This window comes from Bemisia tabaci, chromosome 3, assembly GCF_918797505.1.
Source record: "Bemisia tabaci chromosome 3, PGI_BMITA_v3".
In the NCBI taxonomy this organism is placed as follows: Eukaryota; Metazoa; Arthropoda; class Insecta; order Hemiptera; family Aleyrodidae; genus Bemisia; species Bemisia tabaci.
The window spans coordinates 10,374,903-10,385,751 of record NC_092795.1 but is presented as its reverse complement, the minus strand read 5'-3'; the positions used below and the strand labels follow the sequence as shown (position 1 = coordinate 10,385,751).

Genomic DNA, 10,849 nt, shown 5'->3' with positions numbered 1-10,849 from the left:
ATTTTCCAAGTATACAAGGAATTTTTGGCAAGAAAGAAAACGTTCTCTTTGAATAGGACTTCTATCTGCGCTCAATCATCGCAAGTAGCAAAATTTATTTATAAAAGGTACAGAATTTGTTTTGTGCATTGTAAAATATTGTATCTATTAAGTTATTTCTGTGATATTTTTTTTAAAAAAATGTGCTTTGACTGTACAGAAAAATACCTAGTATTGACAAAACGCTTTGTATTGTTTTTACAACTGCTAGTTACAGGGTTTATTAGCAAATTTTTTTTATCATCATAATGTACATTTTGTGAACTAAGCTGTAGTTAAAACTTGCTTATGAACTCTAAACAAAATATAAAGTGTATTTGTCTTCAATTAAATTGTTTTTCTTTGTAGATAAGTTAAAATCCCTCTTTTTTTCTGTCGGAGAAGACCCAGTGAAGAGTGTGCACAGGAGACTAATTAGAAGTGCTTTTCTTCAAAAAGTTAACAGAAACTTTTTCTTAATTTTGTGTTTCCTTCAGATTTACCAAAATCGTTTACCTTATTCTCTGAAAACAATTTTGTTTATCCTCATTTCTAAATAGTTTTTAGAATCTCAAATGAAACTTACATTAGTAGGCCCCACATGTAATTTTTTTTAACTGTGTTCTGGTTTTTATTGCGAGATGACACTTTAAAATCTTAAGTATGGAAACGAGTGTAGCTAAACTCTCTCTCTGCTTCTAGTTACTTTATCAACGGTGAAAGCCGTGAAACTGCAAAAATGCCTATCTTGGTTTGTAACGTCGCAGACTTCCTGTCATACTTTATTTTTCTAATGGAAAAATATTCTGTGTTATTTCTTGAATACTTTCCTGATTTTTTTGTCTCTTTGTGAAAAATATTCTATGACAATTTCAAGCGATAACAATGGTTTGTTCTCCTTAGATAAAGGAAAATGGGAGAGGATAATTTGAAACACCGTTCTTTTAAACTTTGTGAATTTTTGTTGTAACACCGTTGATATGCCGCTTCTATATGTGAAAACTTTGATTGTTTTAACCTCTAGAAGGGAAATAAAAAGAGGAAGTGGCTTTGGTACCTTCTTTAGTTACCCTTGGCTAATCACTTGAATTAGAAAATCTTTGGATTCTACCGAAGCACTGGAAACAGAGAGTGCATTCTCAACATTCAGCCTCAGATCATCGTCCAATTCTGATGAAAAATGGATTTCTACCCATGGCTCGTTGACTTTAATCCGATGCCCGACTGTTTTTAGCAGCCGGAACCCAACGCTGTGATCAATTTTTTGACCGATGCTTGTTATTCCTGCTCCCAGTGAACCTGCAGCTTCTGCTAAAATCAACCCGTTGATTCCTTGAATATAACCTAGAATACAAAAAAATCGTTCTGCCTCAAAATAATTCCTGTAAAGTTTATCTCTGAGATGATCATTACATGTACTCACCAGGAGTTTCGTTATAAAACACATTAAGATCATTCCAGTCTAAAATCCGTTGTGGATTTTTACTTTAGTTCTTTTCTAATGCTTCTGTATTGAGTAAAATAATGATGGCAAATGAGCATGTCAGTGTTTCATGCAAGTAGAAGAAGTCTTAATGCAAATGGTCTCCCTTTTGAACAGTACATTATCAATATCAATAGAAGATACTTAATTCGAAATACTTTCTCTCTTTTTTCCTATCCAAAGCGCTGCTTTGAACATTTAACCAAAAGTAAGAGTAATATTTCTAAGTTAGTCATATTTTACAGCACTTTTCACTATTGATGATGGTTTATAGCAGAATAAAAATAGCTCATGAAATGTATAATTTTTCTTTGGACAATAGAAAGAGGAAATATTTCTTTCAGAAAATAAAAATGAAATAAAAAAAAGAAAAAAAATTGAAATAGGGCAGCTCAGAGAAACGTCTCTGAAGAAACGTTTTAAGAAAATTTTAGGTTTTTCCCACCCATAAATCTATTAAAAGCAATTTCGAAAACGGTAATGTGACTCAGTTGTTTCATAATATCTCTAAAATTTTCTGAAGGATCTTGCCAGAATGCTGGGGGGAGGGGGGCAGCCAGTAGCTTTCCTTTAGCTTTGCCTCCCCTCCCTCCCCTCATAAGAATTTGTCCGAAGAGTTGAGAAATATTTGAATATATTGGTGGATATTTAGAATTTTAACTATAAATTATAATTTTCCATAATTAGTTTTAAACTTTTTTCTTTACGAAATATTGACACTAACTGAAAATTTCGCAGTGTATTTAGAGAATTTGGATTCTAGTCTCTTACCTGACTGATGTGAGTTTATTTGTACTTTGTGTTTTGCTTGTGGTAGTACGGTGGCCATATCACCAAAACACAAAGTTTCTGCGACGTTTTCATTGACGCCTTGAGCACATATCATGGCATAAAATTTTTCGAGTGCCTTTCCATTTTTCAAAACTTCACCAATCATTGATTTCCCTGCCTCCACACTCGAGGCCAAGTTAGACATCGCCAATAGCTCACCACCTTTAATTTATAGAAAAAAGCAAGGGCTGAAGAGAAATTATGAATAGCAATAAAATAGTATCTTTAGAGGTTTTAACAAAATGTGAAGAAATCCACGAGTACGCGGGGAAATTCTTCAATCAAAACTTTTTTGTGAGAAATGAGAAAAGTGCACTAATTTTTTTAAATAATTCGGCTCAATGGGTACTCTTGACCTTTTTGCTCAGGCAAAGACAAGTTTTTTCTCTGAAGAACTTTTTGCACCTCTGCATTCTCCCATTTTCTAAAATTTTTCCGGTACATTCCAAAAAAAAAATTTTTTTTTGGGAAGAATTAAATTTTTTTTGGCAAGAATTAAAGAGCTCAATTTGTGGGTAAATACTTTAAATAATGTTTGTGTAAAAACTGTAAACTGATCTGTCTGTTTTTTCTCTCGAGAGAGAAATAGGCATGAAATTGAAAATCGTTGAAATCCTTACCGCAGTCACAGACTAACTGTCGTAGTTGTGTTGATCCTGTTCCCCTGAGACATTCAACACTTTCAGCTATCTCTAATGCATTGCCAACTGTATAACCAACTGGCTCATCCATTCTGGTCAAGAATGCATGGGTAGAAACTCCAAACTCCTCTGCCACAGATATCTATGAAAGAAACTACATGGTTTTAAATAATTAATAGCTTTAAACCCTAATAATGTACAGTTTCAACTAGCCCCAATTTATTTTAAGACTTCTGAGGGGAGAAGAAAGTTCTGAAAAGAGAGAAAAGTAAAAATTAAAGACTTGCAGAAGATGCTGCACTTGTTCCTCTCAGTAATCCTGAGACAAATTTAAACTTTAGGAAGAAAAAACTATCTTCCTGTTGTAAGATTTAGTACCTAAGCCTTATAATAGAATTAGAAAAGCATGGAAGAAGATTTTTAAAAAAAAAATCCTCAAATTTGGGATCAATAAAAACATTAAAAACATTTCTGAATCAAGATTATTTCATAATTTTTTCCAAAAAATAATTTACATTAAATATTACATTACATGATTTTATATGAAATATTTATTTGGTATGCACTTATTTTTCTGATTAAACCCGTCAATCGTACAAACCTGTCACCCTCTGTTAAAGAGAGGATCCTTTAACGAGATCTTCTAAGAATAGCAAAATCGTTCCTAGTATTTTGAGCCTCTAATTGAAGAATGCTAAAGTTTACCTAATTATTTCTCACCAGAATTTTAGCCAATTTTCGTCCACTCTCCAAATCTTTACACCAAGCGGCTTTTCCAACTTTGATATCAAGTAGGAGTGATTTGACACCCTCTGCAATTTTCTTTGATATTATTGAACCTGGAAAATATCATTAATTAAATGCAATGAAGTCAAATTTGTTGTCCCAACTGCAGGAAAATTCCAATTGAGAACAGTTAAAATGTGATAGAACAGTGTGGTACTCAATGGCACTATTTTGACGAACGAATTTTCGATTAATTTCTTTTGTGTGAAAAGCGTGGATTTTTTTTTTTTTTTCTACGTAATTATTCCCATTATTTTAATGATAAGTGTTATTCAATCACCTTCCCTCTTCTCTGCGACAGAAAATTTTTCCTTGAAAATAATTTTCAGGCGTCTATAGCTCTGTGGATTGAAAATTTTAAACACATTCAATTTTAAAGCAAGATCTTCAAAATAAATTTTCTTACTAGTAATCAGGCAGTCATTACTGACTGTTGCTGTAACGTTGCGGAATTTATAGACTTGTCTGTCGCCTGGAGTGAGGTTCTCAGTTGTTCCAACAATGAAGCATCCGACCGTGTCCAAAATTTTCGTCAAGTTTTCAGTGGATTGTACTACTTTAAAACCTAGAAAATAAGTTTATCAACTGAAGGATTTGCTCCTGTCTTCTTCAACATTTAAATTCAATTTGAAGCAAAGATTGTTTGTTTTATTTATTTGTCAATTGAATCGGTGTTGATCGGTTCATGTTTTTATTTTTCGTTCGATTCATGTCGATCGAATATACATATCCATACATATCCTCTCGTTACATGCAGACCACCTATCATACTCTTTTTTTTCAACTGAACAATTCGCCTTCTTCTGCGTTTGCCGCAATTGTTGTTACGAATTTGTTGTGCGTGCTGATTTCAGATCATTACATACTCGACTCTTTGAAGGCGTTTTATGTGCGCAAGTAGCGCAATCTGTCGAAGAACGGACGAAGTGGGGCTTGGGCGATATTCATTATTCTCTGACAGGTTGCGCTACTTGCGCACGTAAAACGCCTTCAAAGAGTCGAGTATGTAATGATCTGAAATCAGCACGCACAACATATTCGTAGCAACAATTGCGGCAAATGCAAAAGAAGGCGAATTGCTCAGTTGGAAAAAAGAGTATGATAGGTGGTCTACATGTAACGAGAGGATATGTATTCGATCGACATGAATCGAACGAAAAATAAAAACGTGAACCGATTAACACCGATTCAATGGACAAATAAATAAAACAAGCTGATCAATAAATTAGAAGGGAACTTGCATTTACCATGAAAATTTCAAATTGCGATATCTCGAAATTAGGATTAGTCAAGATCTTGATTTTTCTCGATTTTGAGTCCAAGTGTACTCATAGACTTATCCCCTGCAAACCGTTTTTTGGTACATATTTGTCGCATTTTTTCCTCTTCTTTTTTTGCTTCAAAACCAGTGTATTTTTCTAACACTGTTTTTACTTAAAATTGGCCTCTCACAAGGTTTCCGTAAAAAAATCCCGAAAAGGGTTTCTTCGTAAATCTTAACAGTCTTTTACGAACAAATTTTAACATCCGTTGCCATTAGGGTATTCTTTCATCAACAACGACACTGAGTTTACCTGGTATACTTTCAAGTTTGTCGAGTGTACCGCCAGTGAAGCCAAGACCTCTGCCAGACACCATGGGCACTTTGGCACCACATGCCGCCAGGGCTGGTGCAAGTGGTATGGACACTTTGTCGCCAACTCCCCCTGTGCTGTGTTTGTCAACGAGCAGTGCTTCCCACTCCTGTGGCCAGCTCAAAGTTTCTCCTGTAACACATTTACTTGTCAGCAGAAACAGTGCCTGGATATCATCAAGTTCAAAGCATCGTTAATTAACATGCTCCGGTCTATGAGGCAATGAACTGCTGAAAGAACCGTCATAAGTCATTGTAAAAATTAGGATCTATTTCAAGCAAAGACGTAAACTATGATTGGATCATCTAATAAGGTAGATTAACCTAACATTTTTAAGGGAATAAGGTAAAAATAGAAATTATTGAAAAGACTAGATGATGTTTGCAGAGGCGTTTTTTTAGATCATATATTTATGTTTAATTCGACGTTGCGTTTGTTTCGTTTGTTTTTTTGTTGTTGTTGTTTTCAGAGACGTATTTTATTTGTTAAATCTTCCCCAAACATTCCATTTCTATGAAAACTTAATCATTGAGTATTTAAGGCACTCTCTCCCAGAAAATCTGCCATCCATGATCTGGATGGTGTAAATGTTTAATTTTACTTAAGTGTTCCAAAGTTGAACGGGGGGGAGGGGCTATTAGGGTTGGTGAATTATAAGTTAAGTATCTACTCACCTGATTCAATAAATGCCTCTGTGAGGTAAGTCGTTTCTCGAATGGATAAGGATTGAATATACATCGCCATCAACATAGCTCCTACAAATGAAAACAATGTAGATTTATTGTCGACAATTGTACAAATTGCCTATCCGCCCCAGGGCCGGATTAAGGGGGTGGCCTCATGGGCCGCGGCCCATGTCGGCAAATTTTGCAATTTTTTTAAATGTAGGTATTAAAAAAATCGGATTCAGAAAAAAAAAATTACAAACGAGAAAAGGAGACAAAATCTCTCTTCCTGAGATTATAGTAATTTCTAATTTTGTCGTTTGTCGGCGATACAAGTACAAGAGACAGCATCTTTAATTAGCCGAGTGAGAGAGGAACTAAACACGCAATTAGGCCTGGAGCTCAGCGCAGAGAGGAATGATGACGAGGACTTGGAATGAAAAGGACAAGCCCTCGGCGCGGCGGTCGGCATGTAACACATATTAGCGCCAACAAGACTGCATGAATACTTCACCCATTGCGTCAAACAGTGCGGTCAGGAGCGGTTGGCGTGAAACGCATAGCGCCTACAAGACTCCAGGAATACTTCACGCATTGCGCCAAACACAGTGCGATCAACGCGGCGCGGCGCAGCGGCGGAAGTTAAAATTATTAAACCACATTTATGTTTGCTCTTTCATAATTTTTTGGTTCATTTCTCATAAATGGAGGACCTTGTCCACACAAAGATAGGTTTACGGAACTTAACTTTCGCGCAAAGTTCCGTGAAATTTTGCTAGTAGTGTTGACAGGGCTTTCGCAAAAAATGTATCCAAAACGAGTAGGTAAACGTGTCTTATGCACCCCTCGTCATCCGGCACGTTCACTCAATGGTTTTTGTTGATGTTTCAAAACGAATGAGAAAAGGGCGGCAAAATACAGGCGGCCTATGGGCGGCAAGTAGGTAAATCCGGCCCTGATCCACCCATTTGAAGGCGCACGCATTTTCGAGGTATTTCGCGTTAATATAGCACCAAATCGGAATAAAAGGGGAAGAAGTTCCAATTTAAAATCGGATCGCCCAGATTTGCATAATTTAAATTGTTTCTGGCATAGTGAATAGAGTTTGAGTTATGCTGCGCATGTACCTAACCCGAATAATGCATGGATATTCTCCATATATTCAGAGTATATTCAAGGATTTTTAACCCCTGATAACAGGGGGTTGCGCCCATTGTCCGCATCGCGGTCCAGCCCCCCCCCCCCCCCCCGGGCTTTTCGCGTCTCAGGCACATACTTAGGCCGCTCCACCCATCTCCCGAAAAATATTCTCAATTGAGGGGCTTGAAAGACGCAGCGAAGCGCGTAAGTGCAATATTTGCTATTGCGGGAAATAGTACGTGTTTGAAGTTTCAAAATTACTTTGATCCTTATGGCGAAAAGAAAGTTCAAACTTACTTTTTGGTGCTAAAACATCGGAATTTAGGGAGCGAATTTTTCCAAGAATATGCGTTAGACTAGTTTTACTTGAAATCCTTATTAATATCTCAATTTTTTCAAAAACTGCACTTATGCGCCTTGTCCTCCAAGCCCCTCCATTATTATACTTATGTTCAATAACCACTCGAAATGGGATACAAAAGTAGGTATATTTTCTGGATTCCTTTATCAGAACCCTTACGCTCTCATCACTCTGTCTAAGATAAAGGCTACTTCAAACTGCAGATAGATTATCGACCAATGACGTGTGATCGGAACACATTTGCACCCACTTACCCAAAATGAAACTCATCAAGACAAAATGTTAATTACTCGAAAATCATTTCCTAATAAGAGAAGATTGTGAAGAAAATGGGAAAAATCGTTCTCCTCTCCGTTGCATACATAGGTATGTAGCTCAAGCTCAAAGGAAAGGAACTCACCGATTTGAGACTCCTGAACAGTTTCATTGACGATCTCCTGAACAAGGTGTTTGATTTCATCACAGTTGAGTTCCTTCCCATCCCTTTTTTTCGTGAGGATCTCCATGAAGTTGAGATTGGCTGCCTTTGAGCCTCTGCACATTGCCCAAGTAGCAAAATGAAAATATTTTATAGAAAAGATTAATGAAATACATTTAGAAAATAAAGAACAAGTACGAGTATAGCTATAGCATTATGGAAAGTAGACAGAAAATTTAAAGTGAGTGTCATTATTTACCTACCAAAGAAATTAGGTCTATTTCCTGTCTACAAAATGGATCTTTTTTCCGTCTAGAAAATTGATAGGTCTATTTACTTAAGAAAAAATATCCAAAAACCTGATGGAAATAGACACAAATTGGTTATTTTCTCTATCTATTTCTTAGAAATTTAAAATTCAGAAAACAGATAGAAAAAACATAGAATGTAAACAACATAATTGTCTGTTTTCCTTGTATTTGTAGTGTCCGAAACGTAGAACATAAACAGAAAATAGAAGTTTTTTAATAATTTTCTTACTTCTATTTGATACCTTCATATATTTTCTTTCCATTTTCTTTCTATTTAATTTTTCTTTCTAGAAAATAGACAATTTCTAAATTAGCAGTGCTAGACAGAAAATAGAACCCCATGCTACTTGGATATTTAAGCGGTCTGAAATTTCTCTCGTCGCTTAGTCGGACTACGTGGCATTAGATCATTTCAAGAAAATCATTTTCCCAAGCGGGATGTGCTAGCCATAAGCTACCTAGTCGATGTAGAAACGTATGATGATACCTAAAACTAATCAGTATACTGCGCATTTTTAGGGGATACACTTATCATGTAGCCCTGCTCTTCGCTATGTCACGCAATTGAACGTAACAGTCATGTTGATTATTCATTTGCATTTTTTTTTTTTTTTTTTTTTTTTTTTTTTTTTTTTTTTTTGTAAGAAGTTCGGAAAATTCCTAACTTATTATGAGAATTTTTTAAATTTAATTTTTATTGTTTGTAGGAGGGAAAAATGAAATTCAAACCCCTCATCCTGTCGTCTTTCTCTCTACTAATACAACGGAAATTGAGTCTCATTAAAAATTTCCAAAAATATAGAATTACTAAATTTTAAGGTGAGTGTTCCCCAAATCAGCGCCATAAAATGCTCAACAAGCAGTGAAGCTAATTTATATCTCTACTAATGCAATGTCAATTGATTCTCATTAAAAATTTCCAAAAGTTATAAAATTACGAAATTTTAAGGTAAGTGTTCCCCAAATGAGCGCCAAAAAACGCCCAAAAAGCAGTGAGGCTACTTTTGACGAGCCTTGGCCGAAAATTTGCAGAGTCGCGTTATTAGTTGGTTGGATTTTGATTAAAAACAGGGTTGCCAGCGACCGGGAAAACCGGGAAAAGTCAGGGAATTTCGGTGTTGGTCAGGGATTTTTCTGATTTTTCGTGGAATTAGGCGCGGGCGGTCTCGGGCTCGCGTTGCGGGATCAACTGACTACTTTTCGCTTTAACAGACTGCGTCAGATCCATACTTAAAAGTCAGGGAAAAATATTGGAAAGTCAGGGAATGGAAAAAAAATTGGCTGGCAACCCTGTAAAAATTAATCAACAAAAAAATACACCGGTAATATCTGGTTAAGAGCCGAAAACGTTGGAATCTGCGTGAAATCACCCACCTTGAACTTGAGCCGTTCTCCATCCTGAGCCCGTCGACGAAGCGACTTATCACCGCGAAGATAAGCGCGAAACTCGCCGTAAACCCAAGCAAAAACTAGACGCGACACGCGCGAATACTCCGATCCTGGACCAGTGTTCCCACCCTAATTACGCAGACCGGTCCGACCTACGCACATTTGCACAATAACCGGGATCCCATTCAAATGCTATCGTCTTGCCGCCAAAGGCCCCGTTCGACTACTCTCGTATTTTGCATCCGGCCGAAGCCCGTTGCTCAACACTCATATCGCACAGTGGGCGAAAATCGATCTTAGCTCTGAACGTAACTACATTTCAGTGTTGCCAAATTTCCCGCGGGAAATTGTATTTTTACCAGAAGAATCTTGGGAATTTCTAACTGGAAATTTTACTGATTATTCCTTGGATCTCATGGAGAATCAGACAAAATTTTGAACTAAAATTGGACTTGGACAGGTGCATTCTTGTAAAAAATTGAATCGTTAGAGACAATTTTGCAAGCTGAAAAATCCTTCGTGCAGGAAACGACGACTAATGACGTTGTCTGACTGAAATTGGAAAATTTTCACCGAAATATTTTATTACTGCATGTATTTGTATCTGAGATCTGAGAATGCTCAATGAGCTGCGTTCGTATTTTTCATAATTTTTTAGACGTGGAAAATCGTAAAAAGTAGACTAAAAATGAGGAAATCGGCCGACCTGTGACGTTTGACACTTCAGCTCAGCTATGTTGCACGGTTATTTTACACCAACAGGGTAGGAAAGGAACACTGGTCGATAGAGAGTCCTCCCAAAACCGTTGTAGTGCGTGATTTGATTCGAGTAGACTCTTGTTTTTCTTGGGCGCGGGAAATTCACATTTTTCGTGCCTAATGTCAAATAAAAACGTCATTAACGTGGTTTTGGAGTTAGTGTCAGTTATTTTCGTTGCGCGAGAATCGTGTTCTCCGAGAAATTTTGAACAGGAAACTTACATCAGAGGACATGTTCACGTGCCTTTTGACACGAACTGAGTGTGAAGGCTGCGTTTATTGCCATTTCGCCTTAAATTATCGAGGTAGACCAGAAATCATACACCGTACAGCAATTTTTCTGTTTGGGCAATTTTTTCTTCTCTCGTTTTTTATTCGTTTAGTTGGTTCGTAATTATGACGTAAACAACGAC

General features: G+C 36.6%; 1 protein-coding gene across 2 annotated transcripts; it reads right to left on the bottom strand.

Annotated features, from left to right (window-relative positions):
• Positions 1-53: 53 nt before the first annotated feature.
• LOC109030996 (thymidine phosphorylase) lies at positions 54-9,880 on the bottom strand. Of its 2 annotated transcripts, XR_011899445.1 has the most exons (10): positions 9,663-9,880; positions 7,960-8,093; positions 6,068-6,148; positions 5,334-5,525; positions 4,166-4,324; positions 3,694-3,812; positions 2,953-3,115; positions 2,273-2,494; positions 996-1,362; positions 54-959 (listed from the first exon to the last, which is right to left on the bottom strand). XR_011899445.1 is itself a non-coding variant. In XM_019042259.2 (9 exons), the coding sequence occupies exons 1-9, from the start codon at positions 9,683-9,685 to the stop codon at positions 1,085-1,087; spliced, it is 1,371 nt and encodes a 456-aa protein (XP_018897804.2). In that variant the 5' UTR covers positions 9,686-9,879; the 3' UTR covers positions 54-1,084. The 2 variants fall into 2 exon arrangements, 1 of the variants encoding a protein (XP_018897804.2); XM_019042259.2 differs by having other exon boundaries at positions 54-1,362; positions 9,663-9,879.
• Positions 9,881-10,849: the final 969 nt, after the last annotated feature.

Bases quoted from the DNA above. Each gene is read 5' to 3' on its own strand.
- LOC109030996 (XM_019042259.2), bottom strand. From the start codon at position 9,685: ATGGAGAACGGCTCAAGTTCAAG. The intron at 8,094-9,662 runs GTGGGTGATTTC...GGCAATGTGCAG, and splicing joins GAGAACGGCTCAAGTTCAAG to AGGCTCAAAGGCAGCCAATC. The intron at 5,526-6,067 runs GTGAGTAGATAC...AATGTGTTACAG, and splicing joins AGAGGCATTTATTGAATCAG to GAGAAACTTTGAGCTGGCCA.